The sequence below is a fragment of the Chinchilla lanigera genome, unplaced genomic scaffold, assembly GCF_000276665.1.
Source record: "Chinchilla lanigera isolate Chin_1 unplaced genomic scaffold, ChiLan1.0 scaffold00046, whole genome shotgun sequence".
Taxonomy (NCBI): domain Eukaryota; kingdom Metazoa; phylum Chordata; class Mammalia; order Rodentia; family Chinchillidae; genus Chinchilla; species Chinchilla lanigera.
In genome coordinates, this window is record NW_004955447.1 from 9,971,131 (window position 1) to 9,984,769 (window position 13,639).

Sequence of the window (13,639 nt, forward strand, 5' to 3'; positions counted from 1 at the left end):
AAAGAGCTGCTCTAGTACTGGTCAGGTGTGCATGACTGCCGGCCAGCTATGCAGTGGCTGCAGCTGAGATAACCATGTGCATTTATTTGCTGAATTATTTTTGAGGGATACAAGGGAATTTATTTCCTGAGCATATGAATAGAATTGTTTAAGGAAATTTAATCTGTTATTCTTATAAACTAATTGCACATGCATCAAAGGACAAATGAGACTATTCTTATTTTACATACAATAACCAAATTTATAAAAGAAATAGATTTATAATTTGTGTTAAAAGAATTAAGAAAATTGATTTATAACTTATTAACTTCATTTTGCTTTCCTCAGAAAAATTTAAGTTGACAACTTTGGAAACATGACTTTTTCCTGCAGAAATATGTAATCTGGAAAAGATCACTCTGCACATTCAAACCCAGACCTTTGCAGAACCTTTATTCATTGTCTTATGTCTTTTATTTGACTGGCTTCTTCAGCACCCTAGGGTTTCTGAAATGTCCATGTAAGAACAATGTGGTCTGGGCAAAATGGCTGACAGTTTACCTTCAAGTGTAAAACTTCCCTGGGGAGGGATTACAAAGCTATGTCCAGTGCTGCACTGATGACAGTGGCACTTGCACTAGAGGAAGGAGATGGTACTGTAGTGTCCTCCACTATCCTGAGCTGTTTTCAAGTTGTCAGAACGTAATATGGTAAGGGCCTGGGGATTTAGCTCAGCGGCATAGCGCCTGCCTGGCAAGCGCAAGGTCATGAGTTTGATTCCCGGTACCAGAAAAAAAACCAACAATAAAAAAAAAAAATTAGAACGTAATACAGTATGAATTATAGCAGTTTCTTATTGGACATGTTATTTCATATGTAAAGTTTCAGTAAATGATAGATAATTATACTGATGAAAGAACTAATAAACTCAAGAAACATCTCTTTAAAATACTGCTTTCTTTGAGTTTTGAAACAAGGAACAAATTCCTTTCTTCACCTGTTATTCAAGAGAAACCATCTGAGATCATTAATTATTATGAAAACAGACATTCAATTTCATAATTTTATTACACTTTTTTGGCTCTTTCAATTTCTGTCAGAATCATTCCCATACCAATCACACTAAAGTGACTACCACATTCTGGATGTGGTAAAAATTTAGTATAGAAAACAGCCATGATCAGAAAGAACAGCAATGTATAACCGGCAATGGGTAAGAGATACTTCAAGGCAATGAACAAACGTGTTGTACCTGGGAGCCTGTAGAGTAGCGTCCAGGAGTTCGAGAACCAGATGTTTTCCCTGAGCCAATGGAACTCTCTGTACTTTTTCCACTACAGCAGTGCGTACGCAGGCATTTCCCATACTCCTTCCGCACCTGGCCAATGAAAGATTCACTTCCGTTAGCAGGTTACTCATTTCCGCTAGGAGCTAATATAAAAAGTAGGTGAATTTTAGTGTCCAACAATATAATTAATTCTTTGTCCTACAGGTAAAAGACTGAGGAGCATATATTTTGCAATATAACATAATTATATTTAGAGTATCAAGCTTGGAATTTTACATATACACAGACTTTAAAACACAGACACACACATAAAAACACACTTCTGATAACATTATAGCGGTATTCTCTTTTTGTTCAAAGAGCATACACTGGAAACGCCTCAAGACTGTTTTTACTTTCATAAATTTGAGATAAATGACCTATTCATGCAAAGATATTGTCACTACTGCTCTTCAAGAAGACATCTTATTAGGAAGTAAAAGAGAGCAGGATGGGAAAAAGGAAAAAGGAAGGTGAAAGGAAGTGAGACGGGAAAATATTTAAAAACTGAAAAGGGGAATGTGTTGGGCTAAGCATTTCTTTTAAATCTATATTTCTTTGATTTTTTCTCTTAAAAGAGGTTAAATTAGCAAAATTAGAATAAAAAATTCAAAATATATTAAGATATTTTCATAAAATAGTCCTACTCCATAAGGACAGAGAAACAACTGTGATTCTTTAAAACACTTTAAATTAAATTCTCAGTGCAGGTACAAATACAAAATTATAGATAAAAAGCAAGGAGCATTTTTAACTGATTTTCTCTAGCAAAGAATTGTATCAAGGGAAGCGTCTATCAAGTTTAAAATTTTTGTCCCTCTACATTTAATTGCACAGGCTTATAAAAATAAACACTAACTGCCCTAAAGTACAGTAAAATGGGAGAAGCTTATCATGTTGGCTAGATGTTTAAAAACTCACATGATGAAAGGACATTATATTTTCCTTGGATATTTACATATTTGATTTCACATCAGATCATAATTTCCACAGCTCATGACAATGAACTATTGCAATGTGATTTCATTTCAAATGAAGTTTTAAAAATGTGCTTTTTAAAGGAATGCTGTTTAGAATCAAAATTTTAAAAATGGAATATGAATGGTACATCAAAATGAAGACTTAAAATGGAAACATTATATTTTGGTACTGTGTAGTTCACTCCATCAAAGATACAGCACAATCAAAGACAGAGTGTAATCAGATTTGCCTGTAGGACTCAGATCTCCTGGATGCTCAGCGTGTGCTAAGAACAGTGGCAAAGACAGACAGGAATGGGCCCGTGGACCAAAGGCCCACTGAGGCCTGGGCTCAGAGCAAGGCTTCTCAGTGGTGAAGGCTTCTGAGAGGGTCTTCCGAAGACAAGTTGGTAGTAGTCATTTAGGTGGGGGAAGTTAGGAAAAAGGAGATGAGGGACAAGAAAGAAAAAGGCTTTCTGTGTGGGGAGAATTGCGTGAGCAAACAGAGTCCTTACAGGCCTTGCTCTGCTCCGAAATGCTTGTAAAATAATAATAATATATTCATCACTCTCATGGGCTGTCTTGCACCACCCTCTGCGACACTACCTTTCTCAACAATATATACACTTATCAACAGAGATAACCATTCTTATTCAGTGTTTGCAAGCTAGGCTGTTTTATTTTAAAAAGAAATAGGTCTGTTCTCATGTGTCTCATCTGCACTCTCTGAGAGAGTGCAGCAGAGAAACTTCTCATTTTTAAAACATAGTTTTCTGTAAAACTGCAAAGCAAGGTCCTCAAAGTAACCCTGGGGAATGGTCATTACTTTTATCTCACAGATACGGGCACCGAGAGGGTTAAACAATGAAAGCAAACTAAAGGCAGGAAAGGGTTAAACACTGCACCTTTTGTGAAAAAAATTTCAATCTCAGAGGTACTATGGAAGAGAAAGCTCCTTTTAAGGCGTTACTTTCCTGACATTAACCTAAAAAACCAACCCAGGTATTCTATGTTACTTCTATTAATATTAACCTACTACAGTATCTCCCTCTCTGGAGCTAGAAAGAATAGGGTATGTGCCTTTGTTAAACTTTTGGAAGACTTAAAATTTTCTCTAAACACTGGTAAGTAGTGCTGATTACAGGTCAGCAGTTTGTACTTAAATTGGGAAGCATCTCAACAACCTGCTTTGATCATAGTCTTTGCCTCTCATCCCACCTTGTTTTGCCTACTGGACTCAGCATATAACATTTTTCTTTTTAGATAAGTGCTTTTTAAAGGAAACAATTTAAATCTAAACAAATGTTTTAGAGGAAGAGTGAAAGAGAGATTGGAAAAAGTAGAACCGCTCCTCTTCCTGTCACGAAAGAAGTAATATTGGATAAGTCACAGGAATTCACCACAGGCTATTTGCATTTTCCAGCGAAGATTGAGTGTTCTGAACTGATTTTATAAACAACCAGCAAATCAAGGAATGTGGTGTTGCCAAGTCCCACATTAGCTACATCACAATCTGAATCACTGTCCTGACTTTTTTTGCTGTGCCGTGATTTGAAATGCTAAGCATATGTCTTAAAAACAAGGAAGAAAAATAACATGGACCATTTCCATGCGACATTTTTTTGGATTACAATAAAATGTTCTTTGATTGTTCAAATATTTGCATACACTAATCTATTTCATATGATACTCCATCTTAATTACCCCAATCAGATAATGCTATCAGTGTGATGTTGTTCTAGAATACAGAAGACAGGAAAGAGAATATACCTTTCTAATTGAACATATCTCCCATGTTTTGAGATCAGGAATAAGAAAATCTCAGAAGTTCTGAGAGTAAATCAAATAACTGAGTGCATACCAAAAACAGAGACTACTTTTAATGTAACTAGTGAAATTACTCTTGACAAACCATGTAATCCATATTCAGAAAAATACTGAGAACTCAAAACATTTGATTTTTGTTAATGAGTTCAATCAACAAGTAACCCAGGGAAACCAGTTCTGGAATATTTCCTATGTCTTGAATCACAATATTTGAGCAATGCATTAGCAAAAAGCACATTAATAAAATTCAGTCAGATGGCTTTTTAAAAAGTCTGAGACTATTTCTGTAGCTGCAAAGACAAGCGTTTGATGTATTTTGGTTGGGAAAAAAAAAAGCAAACAACTACAACTTATATTTTATATTTCCTGATGCTGGGCCATGTTCTTAATATCAAATAAAATGCGTCCTAAATTTCAAAACAAGGAGTGGATAGAAGAACAATGTGCTTTTTACTTGTCATAAATAACTTACACAAAAGTAAGCTTCTAAATCAAATTGGTAGCAAACTTTTTCATGAAGGTCTTGAAAGTCCGTACTGTGGTTTGAATGGGTGTCCCCAAAGTTAATGTGTCTGAAACTTAATATCCAAATTTATCATTGAAGCTGCGGCAGGTGGGGCCTTTTCGGAGATAATGAGGAATACATGAGGCCTGAGGCTGGGGCTCCAGTTGTAGTGGGTTTGAATTAGGAAGAGCGACCTGATGGCTGCTTATGCTCTCACTGTGTGATATACTCTGTCATGTTATAAAGCAACGAAGAGGCCTTTAGCCTAGGCCAGCACTTCCACATTGGACGTAAAAGCCTCCAGAAGACTTAGCTGAATACATTTTTATTGTTTATAAATTACTTTATGTTATTCAGTTATGCCAACAGAAAATGGACTAAGATGGTCAGTATTTCAGGTCTGTGAGGTAAAAGGCAGTATCGGATATTGCACATGCACTTATCTTAAATTTTAAATGTAATAAATTGTGTGTGTGTGTGTGTATTTACTTGACTTATATTAAATATGTTAACTATACTACAAAGTCCTTGTGTTGGGTCTTATTTGAGGGGTAAAATTTCTATGTGAATATCAAATGCAATTCTTAGATAACCCAAAGATGCCTTTATATAAAATAAGAAAAATAAATGCAATAATTAGAAAAACTATAATAGGTTTTAACTAATAAAAAGCACAGCCAAAGTAATTTACATGTTAAGTGCAAACATATCTTTTCTGCTTCATTAACAATTGCTATTTTTACTTTAAAATAGAAAGCTTAGATTAGCTCCAAGTTCCAGCTCACGTATAGCATAAAATAAGGATGAGAGTGAAGTCCAATACGCTGTGCTTTCATATCGGCTGACTCACTGTCGTGGCCTACTACGCCCTTATTTTCATGGATAAATGTCACTTTTCACCTTTACCTTCTGATTCCACTCTCATATTTCTGCTTGTATTTCTCCTGAGGATCAATTATGGATTTCTTCTATCCAAATCTAGGTATCCTTCCCAAGTATTTAGTAGGATTTCTCAGAAGTCTTTCACAGGGCTAACCACAATTTCTGATGCTTCTCCCTGTTTTTAATTCAGGGTATTGTCTTGACTCTCACTCTCCTCTGACAACTCTTTCTTTCCATCTCTATTTTTATTCATCAGTTAGATGCCTCCTATTACTTAAGCTTATCTGGTATGGCTGATTGCTAGCTGTTGAGCAATCCCAGTTCTCCTCTTTGGTGGTAGAAAAGTTAAATTATGTCTTTTAGTTTCACTTGCACTTTAACTGGTACCATCTGTCCTATCTCTCAGAATGTGAGTAGAAGGAGTGCGAGTCACTTTCAGATTACTTCCACAGGATCTTTCTCCTCTCAGGGAGCTTGCTGTATGCCAACACCCAGGGTGACCAAGAAATCATACAGTAAAACCTTGGATTGTGAGTAACTTGTTCTGCCAGTGTTCTGTAAGAGGAGCACACAATCCTAATAAATTTTAACCTGATAAACGAGCAGTGTCTTGTAATATGAGTAGTACATGATGCCAAAAGTCACGTGGTGACACTGAGCCAATGGTCACCCCATCCCTTGCTGAAGGATTATGGGTGATCATCTCCCAGCAGTGAGAGCTTATGGAAGAGATCTTATCTGCAGAGGAGGAGGAGAAAAAGTGGAGGAATCCTTCACTTCTAATATGATTAGGGGGATGTGTAAAATGTGGGAAACAGTGGAAATTTTGTAAAAAACCACCACCCAAATATAGCTGTAGCAGTGTGAGAAATGAATCTGCTCAACGATAATGCAATGTCACATTTTTGTAAAATCCTCAAAAGGAGGGAAAAGGTGTCACTGGATCGATTCCTTGTAAAAGTTGCACAAAAAGAGAAAGACTGCACTGAGCCGGGAGGTAGCAGTGGCTCCGTTAGTGACCATGAAAGTTGTCCTGCACAACAACTCCTCTTTGTCGCCTTCACAACAGCCACAAAGGACTTCAAGTTGATTTGTTTATTCTCTATATTTTGTATTGTGTTTATTATTTGAAATTCTATTCAGTATTGTAATCATTTTATATGAATATTTTTGAGTTGCCGAATGAATCATCTGCATGTCCATTATTTCTTTAGGGGAAATTAGCTTTGATACACAAGGGTTTTGGATTACAAGCATGTTTCCCGAACAAGTTACACTTGCAAACCAAGGTTTACTGCTTTGAGATTGGTTGAGCCTTCAGCAGTCTGTATCCCACCAAAGGTTCCCTCATCACTGGGAAATTATTAAAATATAACATATATTGAGTTGAGCTATGGCAATTTTGAATATATATACATTATTTGGGAATATTTATATATTCTAATATGACCTGTTGTATAGGGTAAATTATAAGTGATCAGATTTAAAGTATATCTATTCTAATATAGTCTTTTTTCTTTTCTGTAATCTACAATTATTGGCTTGATTCATCGTTACTTCTCTTTCCTGTATTTTTGAACATGACAACACATTTTAGATACTTAACACATTGTAGATACGTAACTGTTATGGTTTGTGTCTGTGTGTCCCCCCCAAAGCCTCATGCGGTCATGGGGCAGGCTTTTAGAGTTTGACTGATTATGGGTGTGAGAGCTACACCCGCCCTGGGGTGGATAGTTTGCATATGTAAGGGAGAGGAAAAGAGTGCTTGAGGCCATTCTGCCCTGCTGTGTGCTTGTTGCTTAGCTGTGTTCTGCCTCCATGAGCTGTAGCCCTCTGCCATATGCCACTCTGCCTTGTAATCTGCTGAGTACGGACTAAAACCTCCACAAACTGTAAGCGAAATAAACTTTTCCTTCCTTAATTTTGGGCATCAGGTATTTTGTCCCAGCAATGAGAGAAAAGTAACCAAGACAGTAACACAATGAAGTTTTCTTTTATTCTTGCTCATCTGGGTAGGAGACACTCTTCTCAACTTCTATTTGGGTCCCACTTTGATTTGGCGGTCTCAAATAAAATATCCTAGCGATAAACATTCCTACTTTTTGTTTGTTCTCTAAGGCAAAACTGTGGTTCTTATCTTTTTCTGAGAAATCTTTACATTTGCACTTTTGTTTTCAGAGCCATATCTTCTAATGTTTCATAATTATGTTTATCACCTCCATGTCACACATGAGGAAACTGGGACATGAGGATGTCCCCTAAAAGGCTCCAAATGACATGTGGTTTTCAGTGGAGGGACTGAGAGTCAATTGCAATCTGGCCAAAGATCTACATGACTAGAAAAATAGAGACCAAAATTTAAAAGAAGTATAAGGATGAAAAATTAATCTTGTAATTTAAAAATTCAATGATAATTTTAGTTAAAATTTGCCTTAGAAATACAGTTTTATGTCCTTGTAAGTGTAATAAATTATAAAGCAAACTGATGTAAAACTTAAAAATTCATTTTAATCACTCAACTCCTAATTATTATAAAAGATGCCTTTAAATGGTAGTCTATTACTAAGAACTCCAATATCCATTCAAAATTATAAATGTAGGCTGCTGTACCACAGAATGTTTACACTTTTGACTCTGTGGTATGAATTAGTCTTTAAAGAAGCAGAGATATACTATGATATGCATCCACTTTAGAAAAGAGCTGCTCCTAATGCACGAATTTAATTTGTCTGTCCATGGATGTACAAAAGATTGTAAAGCCAAGACAGTAAGAAAATAATATTTGTGCATTAAACAAATCATAAACTACTTCTTTGTATTGAACATAACAACTACTATACTTTCACATTTTGTGTCTATTTTGTCTCTAGTATTATAAAAATAAAGAATAATGCTTATTTCTTACGGCCAAGTGTATCAAGGATGATATATCAGACTACATTACAATTGCTATGCTATCATGACATACACTCCATTTATTCTTGAAAATAGAATTCTAGCTCACCTTCTTCTGTAGGACACAATGGAAAATGAATATAAACATCCCCTGCAGAGAATTGAAAATGGTGAAGAGATACGCCATGATGACTGTGCTTTCATTAATATACATGAGTCCAAAGGCCCAGGTCAATCCTAACAAGCAGAGAAGAGCTATTGCACCTATAACCCATGACCTGCAAAGAGAAAAGAAAATTTAGGGTTGTCAAATAATTGGTCTTTAGTAAACACAACCATCTCATATCAACAATACTGACACTGATGTTACGGTAAGCTATTTTTTGACAGAAAATGTAAGACAGGTGGTGTAAATACTTTAAGAGTTGAATGGGGACTACAGGTAATCAAGCTTGAGGAAATATACATGAATGAAAATGTTATGAACACAGAAATTAATTTAAGCAAAAGCAGAGTTGTGCCATAAATTATTCATGTATTTGCAGCATATATGCAAATGGTATGAAGATGTAATTAGGATGAATGGCAAGAAGGAAAACTTCCACAGTTAGTCTCCACTGGACTCATTGTTACAACATTTATTTGACTGCATTTCCTCTGGGCCTCACCGCACGTATTTTTATCCCATTTTTCCAAATTTCCTCTTTTTTCATAAGAACTATCATGGTGACTGACAAAAACATAACTTATAGTGGAAGAAACTAGTAGGTGAAGAACACGTATGGATTTAAAAAGTCTTGTTGGTCTGATTCTGTATCTATGTAGAATAAGTGTGTGATGCAGTGCGTGGGAAAACACAGTTCCCTCTACCCAAATCACTCAAGTTTTACTTTTGTTTCAGGTTTGGATTACTGTCCTCTAGGTTTATGTTGGGCTCAACTTTGGAAATCAGACATTTGGCAGCTTTACTGAAAAGAGGCTTAAAGGCTCAGGCATCTCCATCTCTTTGAAGTGCAACCTCCAGGGAGAGGATGAAGCTAGAATGGCGAAATGGAGTGGTGTGAATGGCGTAGGACAGCATGGAAGACAATTCTCAGTTTCCTTCCATTCTCCAAGCTGCCATTTAAAATAGTAATAAGTGGGTGAGAAAAGTTACATACATTTGCGGTTATGCTCCTTACTTGCTATTAGCATAAAATAAATTCTTCTTACACATGGGACTCCAGTAACTGAAACTGAACCCTCCCTTAGCTTTTCTCTAGGTATATGGGAGAACAGGGCCAAACAATCAAAATTTCTACCCACACGTAAACCCACCCCTTCCACTCCCTTGAACAGGGTGCTAATATTTCTTTTCAGTCAGCTCTTGTCCTCCATTTATGTTCTCTAAAAAAATAAGATTTATGGGGATTAAATCTTTGCAAGCTGAGAGCGAGAGAATTGCATATGTTTACCATAATCTGAAGATGAGTTCAATGTATTTTTCAGAAAAATTTAAAAGGTAAGATAGCTATGGTCCCAAAGTCCTATTAAAAGGGATGGTAGACATTTACTAAATATTTTCTCCCAAAACAATCACCAACTGTATTTCAGATTTAAATGCAAGCCAAATTTGACATGTTTAATATTTAACATCAATATTTTAAAATAAAGAACCATTAAAGGATTTTGCTATTGCATGTGGTAGGTTTGCTAGTATGAGTTAGGAAACATCTTACATGTTAATATTTTTCTCTGTTGCTGAATTCTCAAATATGAGGATATTCAAGGAAAAGATCTTAGCTTCTTATAGAAGGTGAAAAAAGGAAAAATGGAAATAATCATCAATTAAATGAAGGCAAAATTGCTATTTAAATGGAGAATTAAAATGACAGGATGAAATACTACAGTCAACCATTGTCCACTAGAAAACACATGATGAGCCCAAAGGCTACATGATGTAAAACTGCAATGAGCTCCCATTTCCAAGGAAAATAAGCAGCAAAAGCACAAAGAAGCAAGTGAAATGGCACGGGGGAGAATGGACACAAAGGACTCTTCACCAGAAGAACAAACTGAAAGTCTACAGCAAGGTCACCCATAGTTAGCCACTCTTAGTTTATGCTTGCGGGATGTGTAATTCTAAAATATATAGAGAAGTTCCAACATTAACGTGTATTTGACAAATACAGACTTGCAGCTGTGGTTCAGAAACTTAAATATATTCATAAACAATTAATTTGTGAATCAAATGACAGATGCCAAATTTTAAAGGGAGGATTTTGCATGTGTAAAATTTAATTTGTGGAGGAGTTTTTTTCTTGTGCCTTTTTAAATCTTTAATGCAGCGATTTATGAACATCAGTTACACTTGGGTAGTGTCATGTCCATTAGACCAATTTAAAGATACACCATTAAATCACTATGTCATTTTAGATGCATGATGCCCAAACAAACAACAGAAATTTGGACATACGCAGCACAGAGGAACACATCACAGTGTAAAGAGGAGAAAAGTATTCGATGTGAAACAAGTCTGTACCACAGGAAACTGCTATTACTGTGGCACTGAATCGAGTGATGTCCAATTAGCAGAGGTGAAGCAGAATTTTGGGGGGAGCAATACACCTGTGGTGTGTTTATTCTGCTTCTAAGCTGTATGCCACAGTATTTTCCTGTACAGTTTGCTCTTCTGCCTCAATGTGAATGACAGAAGCTCTAATGATTCTTCAGTACTGGTCTGACAGCTGGTTCATGGGACCACACTGATAACTGGAATTTATCAGCCATTCAGGTCATTCTTACTTGATGAAGGGTCTGTTATCCTCATAGCTAAAGAGTGCATAGACATAAAGACAAGAACACCAACATTAGCATTTTAGGACAAAGAATTTCATATGAAAAATATTCTCCTAATCCCCAAAGGCCTCTGGTGCCCACCTCTCTAAAAAATATCATAACTTTCCCATTATATCCAGAAGGCAAATCCTAAAATGACCATGAGAACCTAAATAAGAAGGAATAAAATCAATTTTGCAATGCTGCAATATCCCTTATAAAACTGAAAAGTTCCATTTTCCCATCATGTGCTTGTATTACTTTTGACTTGACAGAGACATTTATTTCTTAGAGAATGAGAAATTTTATGAGCAGTTGGGAAAAGGGCTGGGGGCATGCTTAAAATGACAGATTTCTTGATACCTAAAGGTACCCATTCTATAACAATAGGTAAGATTAATTATGAACAGTACACTTCTAACTAGTTTTATGCTTATGTGTTAAATCTCATTACTTTAAAATTCTTTTGGTTAGTGCACTGAGGAAAAAAGTGAGTAAACCTTTGTAGTAACCAGAGCAAATATAGCACCTGTTTATCGACACACATCTACTAGTTTATTAAGTATCATTCTGATTAAATTAAGTTCTACTGCCAAATTAGTGAAGGCAAGAGTTAGGCGATGATGTGAATCACCTTTTTACAAATGTGCGCTCTTTGTGTGAGAGGACAAAATGGGAAGAGAAGCTGCTCTTTTTCCTTCCCTCTTGCCAGAGGCAATATATTTCCCATTTTATGCATAAAGCAGTAATATTCTTGGAAGGTCCCATCTGTGATGCATGGCAAATAAAGCACCACTGCTAGAAACTCACTTTCCAGGATGATGAACTAATAAAGAATGGAGTGAGACCCTGGCATTAGTTGAGGCCGGTTTGCCCGGGGTTTACCTCTTAGCTTAGTCACTTGCTGCCTATTTGATCTTAGGGAAAAATTAAATTGTTGTTGTGTCAGTTTATATATTTATAAAATGGTAATAATTATAATCTAAGTTCCTTTGGTTGTAGTACAAGTTTCTTGGGATAATGAAATAATTTATTGTATATTAAGGGCTCAGAATGATGCCTAATATATGATATGTTTAAGAAATATTCCATAAAGTTATGATTACTCAACTGTTTAAATTCACACTGGAAATACAAAATGTTTACTCACCTAAAGAATAAGACATATGCACATAAATACTGAGTATTTAAATTCACTTGAGAGCAATTCAGGAATAATATGATGCAGGTGGAATAAGTCAGGAGCTGCAGCAGGAAGTGACTAGAGCTCTGTATGCAATCCCTAGCTACACGTGGCTATCCAAATTTAAATTCACCAAAACAAGACAAAGTTTGAAATTTGGTTCCTCAGTCCCGTCAGTCACATTCAAGTGCTCCAAACCTTCACATAGGTCACAGATACAATAGTATCAGACAGTGCAGTTCTAGAACAGTCCCATCATCACAGGAAGTTCTACTGCATAATGCTGAGTAGGACAAAGAGTTTTAAGCTAAGAAATGTAATTCCATTGGATATTTACACAATGTCATGAATGTGTGGAAAAGACATAGAAGAATTCTAGAGACTGATTATATTTGACAGTTACAAAAAGTATGTGCAAAATCCTGCACTTGCATTAATATCTAAAATTTATAAAATACAATATATTTATTTTATTACATGCATTTCCTCTGGCTCAGTGTGGTCCATCTGTGATGGAGCCAATAAGCCTTTTTACATAGCACAGTGTCACATCAGATAGAGGGATGCCTATCTATGAGCATAGAGGGATACCTGCAAAAAAGCTTTGCACAGTTGTATCAATATATATAAATGCTTTAAAAAGTTAGAATGCAAAGTTCTGTGACATTGTGGAAGTGATCATGGTTTGTCTTTAGGATGAAGTATCAAAAAAAGGGCGATACTGGCGTGCAGCTCGGCACTTTTGTAGCAGGTGCGGAGAAGAATCAGTTACCCTGCACAAGCACAAAGACTGTTAAGTCCACCCACCCTGGCAGCAGCTGCAGTTAGGGCGGCACAGTGCTCGCCTGGACGTGAGCACAAGTGAACCGTGACATTTCTAGGCCTTGCCAATTAAAGGGCTGGAACTGGGCTCCTTGTTACCATTTGTTCCCATTTGTCTAGGAAAAAGGGATTGTAGAGTCTCAGACCCCAAAATGGAAGCTGCTTATTGATGTGGAGTTGATGTGCTAGATTTAGGTCACCTACTTCTGGACTCATATAACAGTGTTTAAACCACTACCTTGTAGGTTTTTTTTAAAACCATGGCTTACCCTGCACAGTAATTAATAAAGCATTTAACTTTTATATATCAGGTAAATGAATTCCAAGTTCATGTTCTAAATACAAATTCATGCTCCTGGTAAAGAAAATTCATTAATTGAACCTCTAGTATGCCATAATTAATAGACAATGTTCTAAAAGCTGATGGTTACTGAACACTG

The 13,639-nt window shown here is 36.2% G+C and overlaps 1 protein-coding gene across 11 annotated transcripts in view; it reads right to left on the reverse strand.

Annotated features, from left to right (window-relative positions):
- Adgrl3 (adhesion G protein-coupled receptor L3) overlaps positions 1-13,639 on the reverse strand; it is a 796,065-nt gene that overhangs the window by 58,452 nt on the left and 723,974 nt on the right. For 9 of the 11 annotated variants that reach the window (XM_005392863.2, XM_013518568.1, XM_013518570.1 and 6 more), the window contains 3 exons: positions 11,162-11,188; positions 8,487-8,655; positions 1,232-1,357 (listed from right to left, as the gene is read on the reverse strand). In XM_005392863.2, the coding sequence (XP_005392920.1) occupies positions 1,232-1,357; positions 8,487-8,655; positions 11,162-11,188 (322 nt within the window). The remainder of the gene's footprint in view (positions 1-1,231; positions 1,358-8,486; positions 8,656-11,161; positions 11,189-13,639) is intronic. The other 2 variants (XM_013518569.1, XM_005392859.2) reach the window with 1 other exon arrangement.